The sequence below is a fragment of the Echinops telfairi genome, unplaced genomic scaffold, assembly GCF_000313985.2.
Source record: "Echinops telfairi isolate 266 unplaced genomic scaffold, ASM31398v2 ScPeMD7_7427;HRSCAF=8465, whole genome shotgun sequence".
In the NCBI taxonomy this organism is placed as follows: Eukaryota; Metazoa; Chordata; class Mammalia; order Afrosoricida; family Tenrecidae; genus Echinops; species Echinops telfairi.
Genome location: NW_022111327.1, coordinates 7,902,365 through 7,929,760, shown reverse-complemented (window position 1 = coordinate 7,929,760; position 27,396 = coordinate 7,902,365). Strand labels below are relative to the sequence as shown.

The following is a 27,396-nucleotide window of genomic DNA, read 5'->3' as shown; positions in this document are numbered from 1 at the left end:
TGCTAACCACAAGATCACCAGCTGATTTCCCAGGAGAAAGACTACTCTTGCAACAGTTACAGAAACACACAAGGGGCAGTTCTATCCTGTCCTGTAAGATTGCTGTGAGTTGGAGTCAAATTGATGGCAGTGAGTTTGTAATACTTTTTCTTTTGAAATTTTTATATGCTAGGTAGGAGCATTGGTAGTTCAGTGGTTAAGTGGTCGACTGCTGCTAAAGATCAACATGCAAACTCATGAGAAAGATGTAACAGCCTTCATAAAGATTCCTAGCCTTGAAAATCCTATGGGGGCAGTTCTACTCTGTCCTATCGAGTCACCACTGTGAGACAGCAATGGGTTATATGCCAGGGAGGAGTCCTGGTAGCTTAGGGGTTAAGCACTCAACTGCTAACTGCAAGGTTGGTGTTTGGAACGCACAGGTCGCTGCAGGGAGAAAGATGTGAGAGTCAGTGTCTGTAGAGATTTACAACCTTGCAGATCCCATTGGACAATTCTACTCTGCCCCATAGCATTTCCACCATTTCCATGGCAATGAGTTTTGTATGAGTTATGCCAGACAGTCCACAGACGTTGTTGTTGTTGGTAGGTGCCATCAAGTCGATTCCCACCCATAGCAACCCCATGCACAGCAGAACACACTGCCCGGTTCTACGCCATCCTCAGACTTGTTCCTAAGTCTGAGCCCATTGCTGTAGGCACTGTGTTATTCCATGTTAATATTAATTAACGTCCCATTTCTTGAGGTCTTTCCTCTTTTTCACTTCCTATTCTGGAATTTCTATTCTTCTCAAGGCTACATGGTTTATGATCCACATAGTCGAATGACTTGGCATAATCAATAAAACCCAAGTAAACATCCCCCACATACGAATGTCCAGAGTAAAATCGCTATTATCCTTTGTTTTCCATATCAGTGAACTGGATCAGAGAGGTTTTATGATGTATTAGGATTCAAAGTATTGGCTAATGACAACTTGTCATTCAAAATGTTGCTTTATTTGAGTGGATCACACTACCTCCCTGAGGACGACTAGATTGTGGGGGTTCTAACAATGAGACAATTACCTCTGTTGGTTCTGTTACTTGGTCCTTGGGGTAAAACTGAACACCCTGAGAAGAGTATGGTGTTTCTAGGACACACAAGAGGGTCTCTATGAGTCCAAATCAACTCCATGGCAGTGGATGAGTGGTGGTGGATGGGTAGCATGTGGTCTTAGAATAAGGAAATACAGTTCGACGGGATGATTAAACAGTTTATAGCAGGAACCTAATTGTGTGGTGGGTTATGAGTTAGACATCTAACCACAAGATCAGCAGTTCAAATCCACTAGTTTCTCTGAGGGAGAAAGATGAGGCTGTCCACTTCTGTAAAGATTTACGGTCTCAGAAACCCAAAGGGACAGTTCTTCCCTGTCCTATAGGGTTGCTATGATATGGAATCAACTTGATGATAGTAGGTTTGCTTTGGTTTAGCAATAGAGGTCTAGAGTGGCAGTTTCTATAATGCCAACTTTGTTTATATTGCATTTTTCGGTGCATATATGCATTATAATTCCAGTTCATTTTCATGACATTCTTTGTTAACAAGTTTTCCACACATAACTTTGGAATACTGCTCAAAAATGAAGTTAAATACGTGCAACTAATTTTCAATCAGAAGTGCTGCATTTTATGATATGTACATGTGGTATTGAACTATGACACTAAAATTTGGGTCAAGGCAGGTACTTCTCCCCTTTCCAAGTTTATATATATAAAACTCTGAACACCATGGATCTACCTTGAATAAAAAATATGTATATATGTATTTTCCTGACCTGAAATTTTTAGTAAACCTGAATCTTAATTTTCAATTGCCTTTGTGATAAATCCAGAGGTGAGCTCCTCTGAGAAACAAATCACTTAAACTGCAATCACAAATATCTTAAATAACTAAAAAGGAAAATATTTTCTATAAAAATACTATTCGGCTATAACATAAAGAATAAACACAAAATGCCTTAGGCTTTTCTTGATAGCTACCGTGACTTATAGGCATAAAGGGAAAATGATGGCTTAACATTGAAACCAACAAAATAACCCCACTTGTATGAATTCTTCCCCCACTGTTCCATAAGTCACTCTGTCTGGGTACGTCCCTGGTTTTCATAAAGTGATAGGAAGCAGAATTGTTTTTCACTGGTAGTTAACAAACCAAACAAACCAACCACTATCATCAAGCCACTTTCGACTCACAGTAGCCTTGTATTGGGTTTCTGAGACTGTGAAGATTTACAGGAGGGGATAACTGTACTTTTCTCCAGTGGAATTGGCTGGTGGGTTTGAGACTCTGACCTGGCACTTTGCAGCCCTTCATCACCATGAGGGCTCCATATTCATTGGTTGCTCCAGTTAGACTCAAGGTCCCCTGATGGCAAAGTGTGTTACATTTTGTGAGGCTGAATGAAAGGTTAGCAGTTCGAAACCACCAGCTATTCTGTAGGAAAAAAATATGAGGCTTTCTACTCTGCTCCAAAAAGGATAGAGAGGGAACATCCTATACTGTGTCCAAAAAAAAGGAGAGAAAAAAAGGAAAGCTGGAAATATTTGGTGAACCACACAAATGGAAACTGATTTTTTTAAGCACTACTTAGAAATGGCCACAGTGAGAAAGACAGCAAAGGGATGATTGAAAATTCTGTAATACACAAAGCAAGATGCTTGTAAGTGAAAAAGGAGATCACGTTAAAATATAGCTTACCAGGTCTTAAAAATGTTACAGAATGAGTTCTCAGCTTTTACATATTAATTTGAGTATCTAATCAATGGAAACTCTAAGGTGGTCTTGGTAGAAAAGTTAGCTTTCTACCCCCATCAAGAATTATAGTCTTGGAAAGCCACAGAGGCAGGTCTACTCTGTCCTACAGAGTCACTATGGGTCAGAATTGACTCAATGACTGTGAGTGAGTTTGTATGAAGTTGGTCTTGTTTTCTAAATAAAGAGATAAATCTATATTGTAATATGCTACTCTTTTTGTGCCCTGCCAATTTTGGAAAGTTCATAAAATAACCCGAGTTTTCTACATTAGATTGGAACAAGAAACTTTCAGAAGGTAATATTTGTGTCATCAAAACATTGTTCAGTACTGGATTTTCTGTAATAACTTTCACCTTCTTGTTAAAAAATGAGTATGAGTTCAGCAGCATACAGGGTACACCTGCCTTTCAAAATCAATCACGTTCATATATATTAACAATGAACATGTAGAAACAAAAATTTCTAACACAATAACATGTATAATTGCTGGAAATAAAGTGATATATGTAGACATGCACCTAGAAAAATATATATGTAGATCTGCATGTCAGACACGGCAAAATATTGATGAAAGAATTCAAATACCTAAATAAATAGAGAAACATGGTCTAGAAAATTCAAAAATAGTAAAATTTAAAATTTTCCCTAACTTGGTCATTAGATTTAATGCAATTTCTATCCAATGATAATAATATATACATTTTAATAGACAGAGACAATATTTTTCCAAACTACACTATAGGTGCAGGACCTAGAATAACTTTAAAAATATCTGGAAAAATAAAGACCAATCTACTTGATGTTTACACTTAAATACAGAATTGACTTCACACTGACCTGATGACAATGGATTTTGGTTTGGTGTGTATGGCTAAAGTAATCAAGGCAAAATGGTATCAGAGGAAGACTATGGACAGAGATTAATGGGATGGAATAGAGATCGAGAAATACACTCACACAAATATGTCCAACTGATGTTTGACAAAGGTACAAGAGCAATTGAATGGAGGAAAGATAGACTTTTCATCCAATGGCACTGGAGCATTTGGAATTCATAGCCCCCTCCCCCAAAAGTGAATCTCAACATAAATTGTACAACTTGAAAAAATTAACTTACAATGGAGCTCAGCTTTAGATGAAAACTTGATACTACATAACTTTTAGGAGGAAAAGAAATCAGAATAAAATATTCAGCATCTTGGGCTAGCCAAAGAGTTGACACCAAAAGCATGATCTATCTAAGGAAAGATTGATGAAACAAGACCTCATCATCTGAAAACTTTTATAGTATCAGTGCAGAACCCCAGGGGATGAGGATGAAAAGAAAAGCTACAGACTGAGAGAAAATATTTGCAAACCACATTTGTGATGTGACAAAGGCTCAGTATCCAGGATATATAAAGAAATCTCCAAACTCAATTGTAAGAATACAAGCAATGTAATTTGAAAACAATCATTAAAAAACAAACAAACCAGGAAGAATCTCATTGAAGAGAATAAACAGTGGGCAAATAAGCACAAGAAAAGATCATTCAAGTCATTAAGTATTAAGGAAATGTATATTAAAAACACAATGAGATAATACTACACACTGAGGAACGGGTAAAATGCAAAATAATGAGAACGCTAACTAAAACTAGTGAGGGTGCAAGAAAATTAAAAATCTTATGTATGAGTTATGGGAATATAAAATGGTATAGCAAGTCAAGAAATAAAATAGATTAGTTTGCTATCAACTTAACATTCTCTTAACACATGCTGTTGCCCTTATGTGCTTTCAAGTCAATTCTCTGACTTGTAATGACCCTGTGGTGGCACTGAGCTTCTGGGCCATCCTCACAATTGTTGCAACGCTTTGGCCCACTGTGTTGCCAGTGTCAATCCACCTCATTGAGGATCTTCCTATTTTCACTGACCCTTCACTTTACCAAGTCTGATGTGCTTCTTCCCATAGCATGACCAAGTGAGACAAAGTCTCCCTAGCTTCACTTCCAAGGAGCACTCTGGGAGCATTACTTTCAAGACACATTTGCTCATTCTTCTGGAAGTCCGTGATATATTCAATATTCTTTGTCAACGTGTAAGTCAAATGCATAAATTCTTCTTCAATCTGTTCAGCTTTCATATAAATGTGATTTTTAAACAATGGCATGGATTGGGTGCACCTTGGCTCTTTTAACACTTTAAAGAGGTCTTTTGCAGCAGATTCGCCAGACACATCCTTTGATTTCTTAACAGCTGCGATCATGGGCATTGATTGTGGGTCCATGCAAAATTGAATCCTTGACAACTCAACCTTTTTAAAAAAATCATTTTATTAGGGGCTCCTACAACGCACAAGACATGCATGCATCCATTGTGTCAAGCACATTTGTACATTTGTTGCCATCATCATTTTCAAAATATTTTCTTTCTACTTGAGCCCTTGACATCAACTCGTTTCCCTCCATCATGAACCGCTGACAATTTGTAAATGATTATTTTTTTCATGTCTTTTTACCCCCATGTCTTACACTGACCGATGTCTCCCTTTACCCACTTTTCAGTTGTCCGTCCCCCAGGGAGGGGGTTATAGTTCGGTCATTGTGATCCGGACAACTCAACCTTTTCTCTGTTTATCACGATCTAGCTTATGGGCTCCGTTGTGGGGATTGGTGGTATTCTATGTTTAGTTATAATTCATACTGAAGGCTATGTTCTTTGACCTTTATCGGTAAATGCTTCATGTCCTCTTCATTTCCACCAAGCAGGGTTGCGTTATCTGCATATCACATATTAAGGAGTCTTCTCCTAATCCTGATGATGTGTTCTTCATTTATATAGTCTTTGATTATTTCTTTAGCTATTTGCCCAGCAAATAGTATACTGAAAAGATTCAAATGCAACGCTGATGGAAAGAACTATATACATATTCAAATAGGTTCATGTAAAACTGGTGAAATTAGAATAGAGTGGACTGATTGTATCAGTGTCAATGTTCCATTTGTCATATTGTCGTTTATTTATGGAAGATGTTGCCATTGGGGAAAACCGAGTGAAGAGTATTAAGTATAACACTATAATATTTTTTAACCACTACTTGCAAGTCTATAAAAACCGAACTCACTGCCATTGAGTCGATGCCAACTCGACTCTATAGGACAGGATAGAACTGCCCCTGTGAGTTTTTGAGACTGTAACTGCTTATTGGGGAAGAAAGCCTCATCTTTCTGCCACAGAAAGGTTTCGAACTGCTGACTTTGGTGATCACCACCAGGGCTCCTTGCAACTCCATAGAATCTACAAATTTCTCAAAATAGAAAGTTGAGGAAAATGAATATTGAGATCATCTATGCTCCCATCTCCATTTAATAAACAGACAAAATGAAGCATGAAGATAATTATCAGTTTAATTTGTATGAGACTGTTAAGAAGTCTTGGTTAAAAATGCACCTTCATTCCCGTTCTCAATTCGGAATTCAAGCCTGGAACTAATACAAGGGCCACTAATATTTGCACTATTGAAGAACCTGTCAGAGAAACTCCACTAGCCACTCTACGCACTTGCCCCGTTCAATTGAGCCATTTGATAATAAGTAAGTTTTTAAGATACTAGGTTTTAGGATAGTTTCTTATGCAGTAAGTGGATTACTACATCAAGCAAAATGAACAAGTGGCTGTGGGCAAATAGATGAGCTTTTCAACCCGAGTCAGTTTACTGACTTCAATGCTAGGATCCGTGTTTGTGTGTTTGTCCCAAGTTAGTTCCTGAAGCCCATGCTCCTTAATAATCTCTAAGTATGTTGGGAGATAAGAGTGGAAGATGAAGATACAAAGGAAATTGAACAAATAGTTCTTGACCTTAAATAATTTGTAGTGAGACAAAATAAGTGCAATAAATGTTGCAAGAATAATTAGAAGTCACCCCCCCCCACACACACACACAAATTCAATGTATTATGGAGCAGCATGTTCTTATTAGGTACCCATGAGCCAGTCTCAGCTCACATCAACCGTACGTATAACCAAATGAAACACTGTCTGGTCTTTCGCCATCCTCAGAATCTATTTGGGCACAATATACTACAGCACACATTGAACACATGTAACCATGTATGGTTCCTTATACACAGGATGGAGCCTAGACGTTTAGGGGCCCGAAGGCAATATTTCAAAAAGGGCCCCCTTTCCTTTTTTAATGGTGATATAAACATGCCCAGCTATGCAGGGGCTAGTTGCAATTTTCCTTTGCTTTCTGTTCCTTTTTTGGGGGCGAGGGGAGAGCCTCCATTTCCCCGAATATCCATTTTTTCATCGATAAATTATAGATAAACGAGAGGAATGAGTTGAAAGTCAAGCCATCAGAATTGGAATCGCAAGCCTGTCATTTATGAGCTGTGTGACTTTGAGTCTGTCATCTCCCCTGTCTTAATTCCCCCATCTGTGACTTGAAAAGATGGCAAGGAGTGTTCCAGAAGATCCCCACCAAATCCCATCTCCCCTCACCCCGAAAGGAGATTGGTGGAATTAACGCAATTTTGGAGTAGTCTGTATGGGGATATGCAGAGCTTCAGCAATGCCATTGTGACTTCAAGGTTGGGCGATTGGCTTTTCTTCAGAATGGCAGCGACTGCTTAGGACCCTTTGGATGATGGGTCCCTGAAAGTGCTCAAGCAGAAGATGGTTAGTAGAAAGAGGACAGTTATTAGTGGAGACCCTCTCTGTGGGGCTTGAACTGGGGGAAAAGCGATTTCTATGTTCTTCAACCCCCCCCTCCCCCACCTACACACATCCTGGCCTTCAACTAAACCAAAGCTTTGTCAATTTGTCACCATGGGAGGCTGGGAAAACCCCCCCCATCCGCTCCCCACCGCCCCAAATGAGAAGTTCTCCTGCAGCGCCCGGCGCGCCAGACAAGGTGCATCCAGGAAGACCATTGGGGAGGTTGCCTGCTTCCAGGCAGGGGAGATGGAAAGTAGCCAGAGAGGTGGGGGTGCCCTCGCGGGAGGACCCAAACGGAGGGGATCTCCTAGGTGAGTCCTAGGCGAAGAGGGAGGAGGGGTTGGCGGAGATGTGCGGCCCCTTTAAGACCCCAACGCTTGCCTCGCCAAAGGAAGGGGGGGGGGCAGTGGGGACGCGGCTTGATGGGAAAGTCGCCGGCCGAGCCTCGCACTTTCTCCCGATTTCTTAACTTTCGGGTTGGAGGGGAGCAGCAATAAAGCCGTGGTGCCTTGGGGGACAGGGGCGCGTGGGCTGGGATCCGCAGTGAGCGGCCGCGAGGAACTTCCCGCCCGCGGCGCTCGGCTCGGGCGCTGACTCTCCGGCCGCGGGAAGGGAAGAGCCTGTCGGCAGGCAGGTGGCCCCGGGCCGCTGCGCCCGCGCCCGCGCCCTGGGCTCTGCCCTTGCGAGCCCCGCGAGCCCCCGCTCACTGGAGAGGGCGGTGATTCTGCCCCTCCCACCCCCTCTTGCCCACCCCGCCCCCCTGGGCGCGCACTTTAGCTCTCGCCACAACCTGCGAGCCCTGGACCTCGGAGGAGCACCTCGGGGAGCTCGGCGCGCGTGCCCGCGTGGCAGCCGGAGGAGGCCTGTGCCCAGGTCAGTGAGTAGTGCCCTGCGCCCGCGCCTACCACCCTTCTACCCGCCCTGATACACAGGTAGGGTGTCAGCTGTTCACCACAGTGGCCTCTGGAGGTTCCCACAGGGTGCCCTGGATCTGGCCCCATTTACCAACCCCCCAACCCAGATGCCCAAGGCCGGGGGGCAAAGGGAGGGACTGGGGGCAAGTTGGGGCCTCGGGATTCGAACTCACTACTCGCCGCTCGGCCCACCTTTCTCCAGTCCCTGGTCCTTTGCGAAGTTGCCTATGGATTCCTAAACTGAGTTGTCTAACTGGCTTCTGCAGTTCCCAGAATCACAGCGCTTGTCCCAAGCCTGTTTTCTCACTTGCTGAAGTGCCCTGGCCCCTGTGGGTGATTAATGAGTGCCAAACTTTAATGAAATGGGGCGGTTGGGGCTAGAGGCTCTTCTCTCCACTGGATGCCTGACTCACGGCAGGGGTGGGGGTGTGGGGTGGAGGGGGGGGCATACCGCCAGAGTGGGATGTTGAGACACTAGGCTCAGGAGGCAGCGAAGCAGGGCTAGAACATAAAGGCTCAAAGTCCCAAACCCTAATTTTGAGAACCTCTCAGCCTTAACCACTCCCTCCCTCCCACAAACTGAGGCAGTCACTGGAGTTCCCTGGGCCCCAGGGAGCCCATTTTGTTATGAAGAGTAAAATCCAGTGATAGACAGGAAGGCGGTGTGCAAGCCAAATGCAAGACATTGCTTGTCATCCAGCAGCAGCAGTGAAGACTTTGAATACAGAGAGCCAGGGCTGCATCTGCCACTCTTCCCTGGCCACCCTTGAAGTGAGTTTTTTTCTTGTGCAGGGAGAGGGGAAGAGGATTTCAGTTGATGGACGAGGGCCCCAGGACAACAAGGTCTTCTTATTGTTTGTCAGAAAGAAAATTGTTGCCCTGGAAGCTGTCTCCACAAAGGAGAGTGGATGTCAAATGACAAGGTCAAGTCAAGTCTCTGTAGAGGATTAAAGGGACCCTGTGGAAGTGTGAAGGGCTGGCTGACGTGTGCTCATCCCATGGTCTTCTCTTGGGGATAACTACTTGGCTTCATTCTACCCAGGAGACTTGCTCTGAGGGGAGACTCCTGTCACTTGATGGCCCAGACTGCCTTACAGTTTACAGCTGAGCAAGGGGCAGTGGGTCCCTTTGCTTGCTGCAAGTGAACAGTGTGAATGCTTGTTTCACATCCGTACCGTAATAGAGAGTGGTCTTTTGGTATGTGACAGGTTTTTTGCTCTTTTGTAAAACTCCCTTGCCCTCACCCCCTGCTAGTTGCAGGGTTTTGTTTTCTTTGTTGCTTTCTGGTTGAGTCCTAGGCTTCCTCCCCCATCTTCCCCCCCACATGCCAATGACTGCATTTCTAAGTAACCTGTAAAAGAGCCAGTGCAAGTTCAGTGACACACTAGCCAGTGTGAAGCAGACAGAGAGTTAATGCAGAAATAACTCCAGTTAACTGGGTCAAAATATAATTTGAAAAATTAAGGACAGTTTGGCTCTTTGCAAGAGTACGGCTTGACACGTTTGCCGAATGTTGCTTGCTGGTATTTACTGCTGCATTTTCAACAAATGTCTTGAATCTTTCTTTCCCAAAGGGGTAGTGCTGGTGCTGGGGAGAACCAACTAAGTGAAAGATATTAAGGGGCGATGTGGAAAGGGCACCCCTCTCAGTTTATAGTTCTACACAGAACAGTGCCACGGCAGGATTTGAGGATCTTGTAACTCAAAAGTGAAAATTGATGAGGCGATTTGTTTTCGGGTGTTCTCTCCATCACAGCCTGTGAGGCTTCACAGATGACAGGAAGGCCAAACGAGATTCATTGCCCTCTAGTCACCAACGTTACTATTTGGGACCCAAGAAAAGCAAAGGGATTCTGAGAGCCGTTTTCCTGCCAGTTGGAGTTATGAAGCAATGCTACTGTTCACTGAATTGCCCAACCATTGTACAAGAAAAACAACCCTGTTGGTTCTTGCATGAGGAGTCCCGAAAACTGCACTTTCAAAAATACACCCCCTGAGATCCATGAGTGATTATAATACATTGGATTTAAGCACCTAAAAAAAAAACCTCGAATGGAGGTTTGAAGGATAAAGTTATGAAAGTTAGCTTCGGAAGTGCCACACAAAGGCAGATAATGCTGGTAAATTCTTCATGGAAATGATTTGCTTCAAGGGAACCTGGTGACTCAAAAGGGACAGTCATTCTGAGTGATTTGCAAGTGAACCGCACATTCACATGAGACTAAAAAGTCAAAACCCAGGGCTTTGTAAGGTTAGGAACATGTTCTAGAAGATATGTTCTTTGTTTCGGGAGTAGGAAGGAGGTAGAGAAGGCAGGTGGGTGTTTCCAATCCTTCCTGATACCAAAACAAACAGACAAAACTCCAAGCTCACTGCCACCAAGTCGATTCTGACTCATAGCAACCCTATAGGACAGGGTATAGCATCCCGGATGGGTTTCTGAGGCTCGGTAGCCTCATCTTTCTCTTGTGGCGTGGCTGGCAGATTTGAACTGCTCACTTTGTGATTAGCAGCCAAACGTGGAACCCATTCTGCCACCAAGGCTCCTTATCCTTCCTGATAGCACAAATGATTCTCTGTGATTAATTTCTCTTTCGTGAGACCTTCATAAATGGATTTTTTTCAACGATCGAGCTAACTTCTCGGTATGTAAGTAGAAGCTGTGCATCCACTTTAGAGCCCACAACCAAAACAACAAACTTGCTGCCATCGAGTCAATGCGACCACAACAGCCCTGTAGGATCGGGTAGAACTGCCCCTGGGGGTTTTGACACTGTAACTCTTTAAAGAGAGTAAAATGCCCCATCTTTTGTTCTTTCATTTTCAGTATCAATTTCATTAGCACTTCATCCACATGTCATACAATTCCATAATTCAATCATATCAAGAAGAGTTGCACAATTATCAGCACAATCAAGGCTAGAACATTTTCTTCTTCCTTGTACTCATTATTATTCACGTAATTATTTATTCTTACTGTGGCAAAAATATACACAATAAAACATTCTCCAAATCCACAACCTTTACATGTGTAATTCACTGTCATTGGTCATACTCTTCGTGTTGTACAAGTGTTATTGTTATCCTTTCTAAATTATTCCACCACCATTAACATAAACTCAATGCCCCTAAGCAGCAAGTCTTTCTCCTTCACCCATGGTAACCATCGGTCAAGTTGGGTTTCTTTCTTTCTTTCTCTTTTTAGTAGTAGTAGTTTTCTTTATATAGTAGTCACATATCTTACACTTCCATGGTTAAATCGCTTTAAAAAAGAGTTGTATATATATAATCACAATCAGTTCTCATGTTCCCTCTTCTCCTCCAACATTCATTGTTTGCTCCTCAAATCCCATCCCCTCTCCCCACCAATGGACTGTTTTTCTCCTGCAGAGCTGCTGGTGGCCTGGCACTGTAATCACTACTCCCCCAGCCTCCTCACTTTCAGAGCTCAAAGACATTTCAATTCTCCAGAACGATCTTTTTGCATTCCTTTGCTTTGTTAATACTCAAACTTTAAGTTGGACCCTTTGGAAGAGATCAATGGATTCCATTTCTACTCAGGGTTAACTTGAGACTGAGTGTGGGATTTCTAGACTATGGAAACATTTTCAAGTCACCTATTGGGGCTGTACAAACTGTGGTTTAATGACTTGTGACTGGATATGAGCTATGTATATAGCAAACATTCTGGGGTTCGCTGCTCCAAAGTTAAAACTTCCACCCTTTGGAATGGTAATACAAGTGTCATATTTTTATATGAATTATAGCTGCCTTGAAGATAGAATTAATAAACTGTAGTTTTTTGCATGGTAGTGCACTATGAACAAGGTGAATTTAAATTTACCTAAATTCGATTTTAAAGGGCCCATTTAAAATGTCCATTTCACAGTGGCCTTCATGGTGGAGGGATATGTCTGAACCATACTAAGCTATAAAACAATTTTCAGGTGTTTAATGGGATCTCTTTGATAATTGCATCTGTTTTTCCTAACATACATAGCCATACTGGAGGGATTTATACACAGACCACATAGAAGACACAGGAGAAACAGCCGTGAAAGGCCAATAGTAATGGTAGGTGTGGAGCTAAAATTAGTTAAGTTTCCTTTCAGAAATGGCCTGGGTCTCACATTTTGACTTTTACTTTATTTGCCCAAATAGCCTTGTTGCAGATTCTACCTCTCCTTTTCTTCCAAAGATTCCCTTCAATCACTTCAATTCATGGTGGAAGGAGGATTTCCAAGTTTATTCTGTCCTGTCTTAGCCCAAGGCTTGTGTAGGACTGTAGGTTCGTTAACCTGTGTGTTTGTCCATGATCTTTGAAACCAGGAGAGGTCAGTGCTCATCCTTCTATAAGAAAACTGTGCTTGTCCTCTCTCTCTCTTTTTTTCTAGCAAGTTAGAAGCCTAAGTTTCAATGATTTCCATTAGTTCCACAGTATGTGTCTTAAGTCTCACTGTTCTACTCCCCCTCCCACCTCCCACTTTCTTCCCAACAGCTCCTGTACAGCAGGTCTAGGAAGGTTCCTGATTGCCATTTGCAGTGGACACAATTGAGAAAAAATCGGAAGATGGGAGGCATGAAACACATCTTTTTCTGCTTCCTCTTCTTTCTTTTCCTAGAAGGAAGCAAAGCAGAGCAAGTAAAACGTAAGTAGCTGAAGTTTGTGGGGTTTTTTGGAGGGGGTGGTGGTGGATAAATTTTTTTAAAGTTTTTGAAAATGTGGTTATGATCTGTAGGGATTGTGATTTAGCCCAAATGTAGCCATGCCGTTATTCGACAAGAGGAAAGTGAATGTTACTGGTTTATGCATGCGTTGATAAAAGAATTTGAGACTGTTTTTCTGATTCTCATGTAGTTTTTGAGACTGCTTTTCTGATTCTCATGTAGTTTTCATCTCGTCGATCACATGACACATTATTAGCCTATTGTCCTTTTCCTGTTCTAAACTTTACAAATCTCATTCTATTTTACGTAACTCTAGAAATATCTGACAGATGAACTGGATTTTCCCCTATGTTTCAGACTCTTCAGCAAAGCCTTTCAGTTTATGGTGAGGACGAAGAAGAAAGAGAAGGAAAGGAAGGAAAGAAAGAAGGAAGGAAGGAAATAATAATAAAGTAGACTGTCAATTCCCTTCTGCCTTAAATATAGAAGGGAAAGAACCTCCCCATGAACTGAATTCAGATGAAAAATCCTTTGAGGAAATTGAGATTCCAGAGACTGTTAGTAAACTGGATGCTATTGATTGAAATGAATGTCCCTGCAAAGTCAGAGGATGTTTCTAGGAAGTCAGTGATCCATGTGGTGGGCAAACACACTGGAGAACGCAGAGAGTGGCAAGAAAGGGGAATAATTAACCCTATTTTTAAAATCAATTTATTGGGGTTCATACAATTCATCACAATGCATAGATCAATTGTATAAAACACATCTATACATTTGTTGCCCTCATTATTCCCAAAATTCGCTTGCCTCTTGGGTTCCCGGAATCAGCTCATTTTCCTTTTTTTTCCCCTCCCCTTTATTAACTGTCACCTCTGGGGGATTTATGAGCAACCACTGACATCTGTCTTCTTAGGAACTGTCTGCTTGCTGCCTTTGCATAGAATGGGCCTTATCTTCTTTGGGCCACTTGCCCAGAGTGGGGGACATTTGCTCCAAATTCGAAGGACAAGCTATAGCTCAAATTCCCCTCTTAGGCTGCATCAAAATTAGCACAAAGTAGAATTGGTTCAAGGAGACATTCTCTGCTCCATTAGCTATATTCATGAGAAGGAACTGTGAAAAGATTTTGGGTAGGCGCTGACACACCCTCTGAAGCCGTCATTTAAACAAGTATCTTCTTTCTCAGCATACTTTAAACGTATTAGGCAGGAAACTTGTTGACAGGGAGAACCATGCTAAGCTATTGCATCGTGATGTGTGTTTCTGTGTCACTACCTTTTGCATAGTAAATTTAGTTCTGTTCCTGGGAGAAACAGTGCTTTTAATGAAGCTTTTAAGCGTAGTGTTCTGTGGTGATATCTGGAGGACTGAGACATGAGATACTTTTAGTAGGGCAAGGCTAGCTTGGTCAGCCTCTCCCTTTGTGTGCTTCAAACTGCCTTCTTCTCCTTTCACTTGAATATAGTCCATCTCAGACCTCTTCTCTTACAAAAGTCCTCCTTGATTTTAGTATATGTGCTAATAATGCTGTCCATTCATTCTCAGTTCAGCTCATCATCAGCTGTGCTTTAAAATCCCTCCACACACAGAGAGAAACTTCCCTGATACCCTGTTACTGATGGCATGGGGAGGAAGTTTGTAACTCTTAGAAGACATCTCTTCTTGGAAGACTTCCATTTTTAGAGAATTACTGTCTATGCAATTTAGAGATTACCTGACAAACCAAAGAACGATCTTAAATATTTATGGACCAAGAACCTACCACTTTCTAACATTTTCTTTGTCTTAAACTCACTGCCATTGAGTCGATGCCAAATCACAGCAACTCAATAGGACAGGGTAGAACTGCCTGTGTGAGTTTCCAAGACTAACTATTTCTGGAGTAGAAAGCCCCGTCTCTCAAAAATTTATCCCAAGCCCTTCTAAAAATCAGTATGTGTCAAAGTGATTATGTAACAGATGGTCCTGGACACCAATTCTAGTGTAGTGTCTCATGCTTCTAGTCCAATGAGCTACCCGCAAATTTTTTTTTTAAATCATTTTATTGAGGGCTCGTACAACTCTATCACAATCCATACATAAATCTGTTGTGTCAAGCACATTTGTACATTTGTTGCCATCGTAATTCTCAAAACATTTTCTTTCTACTTGAGTCCTTGGTATCAGCTCCTCAGTTTCTCCCCTCCTTCCCGCAAAATTTTATAGGAGACCTCATGTGAGCTTGGGGTCTTGAAGACATTTGCAAAGTTATCACCATTAAATCTCAAATATATGCCATATAGATATGTTGCTTTGACATACACACACACCCATATATACATTTACACATATATATCTTTTTCCGACAGACACAGCATATACATGGTGATTTGCATTGTGGCTGTAAGTTAAATTCAGTGCAAATACCAGTTCATGGAGAAATAGTTATATAAATGATTGATGTCATGCAATGTCATGCTACCATCAGAAGCCCTACTTACTGAAAATTTAGTGGTCCTAGATCATGGTTATGTTTTAAAATGTCCAAAATTGCAAAATGAGTGGATGTTCTTTATATAAAAGAAATTAAATTATCTAGGCTTCATCGACAGTATGTATTCCTCAATATCTTATCCCACTCTCTAGAGATAACCTCAATAATAGTTTGCTATGTGTTCTAAACTCTTTTCCTGTTATAAAAGCATAAATGCATGCTAAGATTTTTTTCTTGTTACAAAAATAAGATTATATGTATGTGTGTGTGTGTGTACAGTATGAGGAGCTCTAGTGATGTAGTGGTTACACATTGGCTGCTAATCACAAGGTCCGAAGTTAGAAACCACCAGCTGCTCCATGGGAGAAAGATGAGGCTTTCTACTCCCATAAAAAGTTACAATCTCAGAAACTCACAGGAGCAGTTCTGCTCTGTCCTATAGGGTTGCTATGGATTGGCATTGACTTTATGGCAGTGAGTTTGATTTTTAAATATATGTATATGTATATATACATATTTATCTTGTTTTTACTCAATAATGGATTTAGAGCATAGAAAGCCAATAGTGTCATGTTCTTTATAATGCCTTTATAGTTTTTATTTGCATAAATATGATATCCTGTATTTAACTAGTCCCTATTGGTATATAAAGGAACTCTGATGGTATAATGGATTAGTAAGCATTAGACTGCTAACCACAAGGTCAGTAGTATGAACCCACCAGCTGATCTAAAGGAGGAAGAGGAAGGCACAGATCTATTCTGTCTTATAGAATCTCTGTGAGTTGGAATCAACTTGATTCCATGGATTTGGCTTTTTGGTTTTATTGGTAGATTGTAAGAAGTCTTAGTGTGGTAGTGGGTTAAGTGTTGGGCTGTACTCCATGGGAGAAAAGAGGAGTCTGTTTGTTCCCATACAGTGGTAACAGTCTCAGAAACCCGAAGGAGCAGTTCTGCTCTGCCCTGCATGGTTGTTATGAGTCAGAATCCACTGGATAGCACTGCGTGTGGCTTTTTGGCTTTATTGATAGACATTAAGTTTGATTCCAGTTTTTGCTATTACTTGTAATGTGTTAATGAACATCTTTAAGTACCTCGGTAAGGGACTGTTAGGTCACAGTGTGTATTTATTTAGTTTTGAATTTGATAAATATGGCTAAATTCCCTTCATAGAAGCTGTTTCAATTTATAACTTTTATTATCTGTGTAACACTACATTTCTATTTCATTTCATCAAAAGTATTAATGATCTTTATATTTGGAATCCAATTTAATAGAGATAAATTATTTTATTTTGCTGTGCTATTTTTCTGTGACTGAAGTCGAGTACCTTTGCTATTATTTTAGATGTCGCTTGTATTTTTTTCAGTGAAAATTGCTTGTCTTATTGATTGTAATAGCTTATTGTAGTTAAGGTTATGTACTTTATTTTCAAATGATATTTTTTGAGCCATCCATTTGTTTTAAACTTTTAAGTTGTATTTTTGCAGGTCAAACTCACTGCCATTGAGTTGATTCTGACTCAAAGCAACCCTATAGGACAGGGTAGAATTGCTTCTGGAGGTTTCCAAGGCTGTAAATCTTTACAGGAGCAGAAAGCTTTCTCTTTCTGCTGTGGAGTAGCCCCTGGGTTTGAATTGCTGATCTCATGGTTAGCATCCCATTGAGTAACTCGCTATGCCACTAGGATGCTGATATTTCCGTAGAGATGAGTTACATGATTTTATGTAGTCAAAAGAGTCATTCATTATTTCATGGCTTTCAGATTTCTTGTTACTCCTTGGAAGATCTTCCCCACCTTACATGTTTTCCTGATGCTTTCTTCATTTTGGGTTTTACTTATAGTTCCTTATTCATCTGAAATTTATATTCATATATGATGTGCAATCGGAAGCTTTACAAAAACGCTAGGTGGTAGTATTATGTATATTATTTTTGTTCATCTTGATACTTGAACAAGGTTTCTACAGTTTGCAAATATTACTCTTGGAACAGGGGAAACCTCCTTTAAAGGAAAGAGACATTTTCATTCTCATACTTTTACTCTCTAATCCAGTTGGGCTGCTAACTGAAAGATCAGCAGTTCGAAACCCTCAGCCACTCATTGAAAAAAGAAAAGACAGTCCGTTTTACTCCCATTAAGCGGTACTAGATAAAAAACAATGGCAGCATGTGTACAAATATGCCCAGTACAATTGATGTACGGCTTTCAGTAGGAGTTGTCAGAGCCCCCAATAAAATGATCTTTTAATAAAAAATTATAAAGAAGAAGAAAAGAAAATATATTGAAAATGATGAGGGCATGCTGTTTGCTGCCTATGGTCGACTGCCTGTATTACTCCTCAGAAGACTCAGCTGTCTGCTTCCTTGACTTGCAGCCAGCAGCCCTTGTGAATTGGACTGCCAGTGAATTAACTGTCTCACAGAGTCATTTTCATGTGGAGACTCTGCTGAAACCTGTCCACCTACTGGTGTTTGAAATACTAGTAGCATGGTTTCCAGCATCACAGCAACAGGTTCTACAACTGAGGAACTCTTCTAACATAGAACTGGGAGGTGGTTTTGGTCATTTCTTATTTAATGGTTTTGATGCTAAGAGAATCAGCAGCAGTGTTAGGATCCCCAACACAAGCAAGAAGGTAAGAGAGCCCAAGTTTTTGGTTTCATCATTGAGTGAACTTCTTTTTGCATAAGACAAGCAAAGCATCACTTGACGCCGATAGTACGGGGTGTGGTATTCCAACTGTAAATAACCTGATTGGGGCAAGGGTGCTGAATCAGCAGGCAGAGAACCAGTGAACTTTCTGGGAATTGACCCCAGAGAACCAGGTTTCTGGGAACATAGTGCTTCTCAAGATGATCAAAATATTTGGAGTGGAAACAAACTTCCATGATGTCTCTGGAGAAAACATAGTGTGAGTCTTCTCCAGGAAGGAAAGGAAATGGAAGGAAAATGGCGGGAAGGGAAGGCGAGTCAAGGGAAAGAGAGGCAAGGGGAGGACAGGGAGGACAGGACAGGTGAAAGAGAGGCAGTCTGGTCGAAGGTGAGGGCAGGACAACAGGAAGCTGCATCGTGTGTAGCCTTCCTAAAACATGCGAGAAATAGGAATCAATGACGACTGCAACATCATTGGAAATCTCAAGACCAGAAATGCCATCACCTGAGAAGAGGAAGACTGTGGAAGGAGCGGGTCTGGGTTTGGAGTTCATATGAAGTTCGAAGTAGCAGACATCCAAGAAGAGATGTTATGTAGTTAGCTGGGCGCAAGATTCTGCATTTCAGTGGAGACATACACATTACAGGTGCATGTGAGTGTCCTTCAGATTGATGAGTCAGTGGAAGCATGTGCAGGTGTGCACATGTGTTTAAAAAGTGACAAAATAAATGTGTGTTTGTATCAAAACAAAAAGAAGAAAATGATGAGGGCAGTCATTGTACAATTATCATTGATCTAATGGGAATATGGATTATAATAATATCTGTAAGAGCTCCTAATGAAACATTTCTTTTAAAAAAGAGGTACACTCAAGAAAGCCACAGGTGCAGCCCCCAGGGCTGCTAGGTGTCAGCATTGACTCAATGGCAGTGAGTTCCGTTTTGGTTTTATTTCTAGAGAAGTGAGAGAGGATGAAGGGAAAACAGGGTTTTTGTTGTTGCTGTTTGCTTTTAATTCAGCAAGACATAATCCAGGACTTCAGTAAAGTGTCTGTTTTCTGCTGCTTCATCCTATTGTGTCCAAGGAAACCAAGATTTTTTATCTTTCAGGGGCTGGTTACACTGTAAGTTGTTGGCTCAAGTATGGTTTATGGATAGCAGTATTGAAAGAGGGGCACAGTCTTATGTGTGTTATGGTCAATGATGTGTATTCAGTTGTAGAAATTTAAGGAGGTCTGAAAAAGATGCTTTAATGGTGGAAAGCTCTATTCGCAAGGACAGACGGTGGGTGCTGCCAAGGACTGGGACCTAATTAGCCCTTGTTACAGTTGCTATCACAAGAGGGAAGACCATCTCAGGAAACCAGGAAATACTGATCGAGTAATTAAGGTGCATTGCAATGGAAGAATGAGCTATTTGTTGCTTATGTAAAGTTTGTTACTGTCCAGTGTTAGTTAGCAAGGTTTGAGGTCTTTAGCTGGGAAAAGGTCTTTCTGTAACTTCATTATGTGGTTGTTAAAGTTGTAGTAAAAGAGGCCAGGAAGCTCTTTTGAAGTTCAAAGAAGCGTAACATTCAGTTCATAATATTCATGCAAATATGGGACAAACGGACTAAAGCATTTGCTCCTTTTGGCAGTTCTAACTTACGTAATGAACTATTGATCAAAGCGAGGTCGAGGAATTGAGTTGTTAGGGATATTCAATTATGGATTTCTAATGGACCGGACTGTGCCAACTCTGGCAAAGGTTCTGCGGGAGAGAAACTGTTCAAGTATTTCCTGGAGTCCTTTCCTACTTTATAAGGTGAGTCAGCTGGTCCTTCCAATGAGCTCGATTCTCTCCCATGTATTCTCCTCGGGAGAAAAGCTTCCACCATTCATATTTGGTTCACTTTGCGTCTCTGGTTTCTCAAGGATGGGTCATTGAAAAATGGAAGGGATGGAAAGAAATATTTAGAAGGTTTACGGCAGTGAAGAGTAGCCGTAAGGAGCCCACTCAAACCCTTTGTCAATTGTGAAAGCCAATCAGAAAGGCATGGCTTTTCTTCTCCAAGATTCTCATTTACAGACTTGAAGTCGTAATTGGGCAATGGAAAGAAGCAAGCAAAGAAGAGACCTATCACCTTTATAAGTTTAGGTAGATAAAGTGAACAAAAGGAAGACTATCTTATCAAATTAGATATTCTGTGTTTGTTTCTCAAAGTGCATTCTCATTTAGCTGTGGCCGGGGGCAGTGAGAGGTGCGTTGGCTCTGAGGTCACACTAGCTTCAACAATCAGCTCCTACCACGTTCTATCTACCGTGGGACTGTTACTTCACCTCTCCAGTTTCACTGGCATTAGAAAGGGGGAAGTAGGAGAATAATGACCATCAACATGCTCACTTTAAGAATAAAAGGAATTGTGGGCACCAAGCGCTTAACACAATGGCTGGCACATAATTAGCTTGCAACTGCCTGGGGAGCTAAGCAGTAGTATCCCCTGCCTTTTCAGCTGTGAAACAAACTCAGTGTGGTCAAGTGACTGTGTACAAGGGCAGCCAGCATGTCCAAGCTAGAGGCAAAGAGAAAACAAAACAAAACCGTGGGATCCAGACTCAGTACAACAGTTTGCCTCTCAGCAATTTTCTGAGGAAGTCAGCCCATTCTCTTGAAGAGAAGCCCAGTCCTTTGCACATGGCAGCCCCCTTGTGCAAGTGAATAAATAAAGCACTCTGTAACCAGAATTCCTAAGAGGCAGCACACCATTCAGTTGTTAAAAGACAATGACCAGGATTGAAATTACTTAGGAACCTAAATAAGCTAAGCCAAAGGAAAGTAGTGAAGAAGGTTGAAAATATGTGTCTTTATGTTTATGCTTCTTAAAGGTCCCTGCCTTCTCAGGATTGGGATGATCTTCTAATTTAGTGGAAAGAAGACTGTGATTAAAGTCAGAAAAGCAGGTTTCTGTTGTTGCTATATGGTACCAGTTGAATCATTCATGTTTTTTGAAGGAAAGATTCTCTACAAATAGGCTGAGAGGAATTCTTGCTTTCTAGACAGAAAGCTAAAAGACTCAAGAATAGGGGCTGGAGATGGGGGGCAAGAAAAGCAAGGGCCCTTGCCTTGGATAGTTAGTTGACATTCTTCAGTGTCACAAGGTCATTGCAAAGAGTCTTATTCCTTGAAGATTTATAGCTTGCCTACTTCTAAAAGGATTGGATACAGGTGAGAGATGAAAGAATGATTACATGGTAATATTTTTAGAGATGTAACAAAATAGAAGCCATCAGAAAGGAAGTATAAGGAGTAGCTGTTTTTAACACCTAATTTGGTGGATTATAGCACCTGTGCTCTAAATTTGGCTTATGCATCCTGGAAGGTTAAAAAGAGAGACTTTTGATTTGCTGGCGAGAGGCAATTTACAGTTCCAGCTACAAACGCTATTCCCACCTTCCGGTCACTCAATAGTATTGATCATGAGCTCTTTCAATAAAGTACACTGTGGGAGGTAAAAGGAGACTATCTGCTGTCTGGGTTTCATTAAAGACAGAAGAATTACCTGCTTGACATTTGTTTTTTATTAATTTCCAAAACCTTTTGATTGTAGTTTGGGTGAAAGTGTGTAGAGCAAATTTGTTTAACTTTCTCTGTAAAGGAAGAAGGCAAATATGAAATCATAACTCAATAAATGCCTTTCTCTAAGTGCTAAGGAAATGTGACGCATGTACTTTACCCCTAGATAGTCTAAGTTAATTGGAGGATAGAACATGGCAATGCTAAAGAAATGGATGCTTGATGGGTGAACGCACTGAATTCTCAACCATCAAATGCCTTAAGCATGAAGCTTTGTATTACTATGATTTTATTCTAATGGAAAAAGAGAACCTCAATGGTAAACACTCAGAAGATAGAGAAAAGCTTAAATACAAGAAAAGTCCCATGTAGTCACAATATGTAAGGATCCTACAACCCAAACCACACCCGCTGTCGCTGTCCTCGAGTCAGAGTCTAACTCATAGTGACTCTATAGGACAAAGTAGAATTTCCCAAGGGATTTACAAAGTCCAGAGACTTTAAGGAAGCAGACTTTATGGAGCAACTGGTGGGTTCTAACCACTGGTGTTTACAGTTACCAGCTGGGCTTTTTAACTATTGCACCACAAGGGTTCCCTCATGTGAGGCTACCCATACTCACTACCTTCAAGTTGATTCCAACTCACTGTGACTGTATAGGGCAGAGGGCAACTACCACATCAGGTTTCTGAGGCTGTAAATCTTGAGGGAAGCAGACTACTTCATCCTTCTCCTGCTGGAGCACTAGTGGTAAGTGTTGCTTAGCATCCCAACACTTAAACACCGCACCCCCATTTTGCACATGGCTGCCCCTTTTTTCTTTCTTTTTCTCTTGGTTCTTTTTCTTAGCTCAGCGATACATACGTGTTATTTTACGAAAATGAAACCATCTTAACTATCAATGTTGCACTTTTTAAAAAATACCTTGAATGGTGATTTGAATGAAAGTTTAGGAGCAACTTGGTTTTCCAGGCGATAATTTATGCACATTTTGTTTCGTGGCATTGATTGCAGTCTTAGGTATGTAACAGCACTCTTCCTATTCCTTCCTGGGCTTACCGATTTCCATTTGCATTTTTCTTTGAAATTCCGTCATACTTTTGGAGCTTTATCTCTTTTATGTGCTGCCTTTTTGATGTATGATTCCTTGTTGTAGCTAGTGCACACCTCCCTTGTGTTATTGTTCACCCTATAGACAGCCGATTGAAAATTGAGCCATGGGATAAGTTTAGTTCCAAGCCTGAAGAAACCAATGGATCACGATTTATTAGATCAGTTCACAGTTGGATTCACTAAAATGCACCTGTAGGACAGATAATCAATCTCCATGAAAACAGCATTCAGCAAATCATCGGGTAGATCTACTTCCAAAGATCTTTTAAAATTGTTACAAATATGTCACTTTGAATAACAAGGTACATCTGAACCAAGCCATGTTTCTTGTCAATGGCCTCATGTGCATGTGGCAGCTGGATAGTGAATAAGGAAGACTGAAAAGGAACTGATGCCCTTGACTTATGGTGTAGGTAAAGAATATTAAAAATAAAAAATACATGAACTTCCAGAAGAATGAACCCGTCTGTCTTGGAAGAAATATAAACAGACTGTTCCTTGGGCTTTGGATGTGTTGTTAGGAAGGTCAGTCTCTGGAGAAGGACATCATACTTGGTATAATAGAGTCTGAGAGAAAGAAGCACCACCTCAATGAGACATGTTGACACTGTGGCTGCAATAATTGGGTCAAATATAGCAATGGCCGAGGATGGAATAGGACTGGCAATGTTATGTTCTGTTGTGAAGAGATTACTGTGTATTGGAACTGACTTGTTGGCACTTAACAGCAGCAGTGAAGAGAAAACTCATGTGTCTCAAATAAAAGCTAGATTGTGTAGATACCAATTTCAGGGGATAAAGAGTTGATTCTACTGGGAACAGTTCATGAACAAAACTTGTATTCTTGACCAAACAGGAAGCATACCTCTTCAGCATAGACTTGGTAGTTGAGATGTTGAGAGGGAGAACAAGATCATTGATTAAACAAACAAACAAACAAACAAACAAACAAGCAAGCAAGCAAGCAAGCAAACCAAATTTCTGTGCCATGTGGCACGGAAGACATGGTTTTATCCAGAAAAAAAATTCTGGCCAGGTTTCACCAGCTGTAAAACGATCTCCCCATGGTCACATAGTAAAGACTAATGACAATACCATCAACTCCCAGTTATCCATGTTAATGGAAGATAGAACATGATGAATTGAAATTTCATGGAAAATCTCCAGTTCTCATGGTAACCAATGATCTTACCTTGCTCACCTGTCAAAACTCTTTGAAATATGTAGATTTTCCTTTGCCTTGAGATTTCCCACCTGCTAGTAGACAAGTAAAATAGTCATAAAGCCAGCAGTGGAACAGTATGATGTTCATAGGCCACTCAATGTATAGTAAGTGGAATTAATTTGGACAAATAATCAAGCAAATACAAATAAGATCATTAACTGTAAGCTGTATATGTAGGATTGGGAACGGCTATCTTTTTCACGGGCTTCCATGGCCTGGTAATGAAATCTACAATACCTGAGGAATTCTCACAGAGAATTGAAATAGAGAAATCCAATGGCCAGATAGATAAAAGACTGTCCCCACCCCGCCCCTTAATGATTATATCTCCCCCTCCTTCATTCCTCTTCAAGTTTGATAAATGACAGATGAAAAGTACTTAGGCCTTCATTTTTTCTTCACTATTCTAGTAGCCAATAAAAGACTTAAAAAGGAATTTGTTTACTTAATTTGTCCACTCATAAAGTTAACAGCGCAAATTTATCTTTCCTTTCCACTGATCGTATGTGTTATCATGGAATAAATATTATTGTAATACTTACTTGACGATGTGTCTACTGTAATAGCATGTATCAAAAATAGTTCTTGGGAATTCATGGGAATGCTTTCTTGCTTTTGGACTGATGATGAAGTTACTGCCCTTTTGACCTAGTCCTTAGAGCTGAGCAGTAACGAATAGGCAAAACATTGGTATTTTCATGACACATCTCTCTTGTTTACTTTGTGATTTTGTTGTTACTGCTGACAGGGGCCCTTAAATTAGCAGAGCTTTCACTTCTCATTTGGGCCAAATTAACCTGGTGCAGGTGGGAGCTCCATCTCAAAGGTTAGTTGGAATTTCTTGGCGACCAAGTTCTGCTCTCAGATACCATGAGTTAGTGGTAAGCAACTCATTCACCAGCTGTTATCTCTCATTTTATTTATTGGCAAGAGATCCCCTTACTTTCTTGCCTTTACCTTCTAGAAATTGGTGAGGCATAATTGTTTCAATGAAGTCAGGTTACTTGTACTCCTTATCCATGATGAACACACTGGGACTTTAAATGTGGTTGACTATACTGTGTAACTCAACAAATTCCCTTCGAAGTGATGCTAACATTTTCTAAACTTAAAGCTTCCAAGCATGTCTTACAATCTACTATCACGCTGTATAAAAATTGATCATTTTTCAATGCATTCATGGAGAAATAAGTTATAATTGTCCTGACCCCTTAATCTTGGTTAACCATGGTAAAACATGTCTCTAAAATTATAGTGTTCATTTTACTAGGCACTTGTGGGGAAAAACCAGTCAGCAACTCCATAAACATTGTTTAATAGCATTTATAGTGTTACTGCCCATCTTCTGGCTTGCTTTCAGCTGTTGATTTTGCTTCTAGGGCTTGTGGATTTCTGTCTTGGATCCAGTGACCAAATCTTGTACTACTTAGATAATAGGACCAATGGACTTGATGACAGTTCATTATGTTGACATGTAGAGTCAGGTTTCTATCAGACGTTATTGCTTGAATAAGAAAAGTTTACCCTTAAGTAGCATGACTTGGAAGACACTGGTGCCATAATATGGGCTAGATATCAAGTGGGTACTATGAGAAAAGTGTGTGTAGGTTTAAAGGAAATCAAAAAGAACTTTTAGATGGGGTAATATTGTTTTTCCAACTAGATTTCCAAGGTTTTGAGAGCCTGGGCATTATTTTAGATTTTATTTTGGCAGATATAGATATAAAAAAGGCAAAATAGGGTCTCTGCCAACAGTATCATTTTATATCATTTTATATAGTCTTACAGGAGTCCTGGTGGCATAGTAGGATACACGTTGTGCTGCTAACCACAAGGTCAATAATTCAAAACCACCAGGTATTTCACACCTCAGAAGAATGGTGAGAATATCTACACCTACAAAGACTTACAGTTTCAGAAACCAATACATATTCTACTGTCCTATAGGTCCGAATGAACTCAATGAGTTTTGTTTTTGAGTTTTATCTTGAGGATGACTTCATGACTTTACTTCATTACAACCAACACTTGAAGCTTTAAAAAGTGACTAAAGTTGACTCTCAAAGGTAGAAGAGTGTGTTAGTTCGAGTAGCCTTGCAAAACAAATTCATAGACACTCATATGTGTGTAAGAAAGAGCTTTATATTAAAGAGTAATTATACATTGAGAAAACATCCCAGCCCAGTCCAGATCAAGTAAATAAGTCTAATATTAGCCCATATGTCCAATACTAGTCCATAAATTCCTCTTAAGACTCAATGTAGCCATGCAATAATGCCAAATGCAGAAGATCACAGGCCAGTGGGTGTAAAGTCTTGTGGGTCCAGTGGCAGTAGAAGCAGCTTAGTGCTGGCAGGGGTCTCCATGTAGCTCCTCCAGCTCCCCGGGCTTTCGTATAGTTCCATGTGCTTTGTCAGAAGGAATGTCTCACAGGGAGTGTGTCCCACCTTCAGCGAGCTATTTATCTCTTTAACATCTCCAAGTGAGGTCATCAAGCTGTGACCTGATTGACTGGCTAACCTGAACCCCTTCACTCTTAAGTTTCAAATTGACAGCAGATTATGTAACTACCACAAATAGACAAAAAATTTTACACAAAAAATAGGCAAAAAAATGTGGAAGTCCTTCATTTCCCAAATTGAATCCCAGTTCTATAATGGGACTAACCTTGTGACCTTGAGCAAATTGCCACACTTCTTTCTGTCTCGGTATTGCCATCTGTAAAATGAGGATGCTATTGAGACTTACCTTATAAGGTGGTTGTCAGGATTTAGTGAATTTAAAGATAAAAGCCCCTAGAATAGGGCATAGTTCAGAGGAAATGTGTGATTTTTGTTTTCATCATCCTCATTTAGCTCCATAGTTTTTTCAGAACTTGCACCCCTAGCTTCTTAACCCTTGACATTGACCCTTAACATTGACCTCCTAAGTTCTGGAACTAATTTAAAGCAGAAAAGTTCACAGCACTCCATCTTCACAATTTGTCAAACAAGACACTTTGGGGTCTGAATTTGGTGGGAAGTGGCTGGAACAAGATTATTTGGATTATCTGTGGTTTTCATGGATAAATATAATCTTGAGTATTTGACACCATTTAATAGTGTCAGTGAAGTAGTTTGTCTTAAAGGCATTTCAGTGAAGAGATAGCAACTTGCTTCAAAGCTGTGTATAAAGACTCCTTCTCAGAGCTGATCCGAAGAGACATTCTGGGATTTCAGAGGCAACAGGTGCCTCGAGATTGTCTGCTCTCGGAGATGATGAGTCTTCTGGATCAGCAGGGAGCCGCCTCCCAGGC

The 27,396-nt window shown here is 40.7% G+C and overlaps 1 protein-coding gene across 4 annotated transcripts in view; it reads left to right on the top strand.

Annotated features, from left to right (window-relative positions):
- Positions 1–8,324: 8,324 nt before the first annotated feature.
- CHRDL1 (chordin like 1) overlaps positions 8,325–27,396 on the top strand; it is a 179,321-nt gene continuing 160,249 nt past the window's right edge. For all 4 annotated transcript variants that reach the window (XM_045298599.1, XM_030887899.2, XM_045298598.1 and 1 more), the window contains exons 1-2: positions 8,325–8,374; positions 12,914–13,064. In XM_045298599.1, the coding sequence (XP_045154534.1) occupies positions 12,986–13,064 (79 nt within the window). In that variant the 5' untranslated portion in view covers positions 8,325–8,374; positions 12,914–12,985. The remainder of the gene's footprint in view (positions 8,375–12,913; positions 13,065–27,396) is intronic.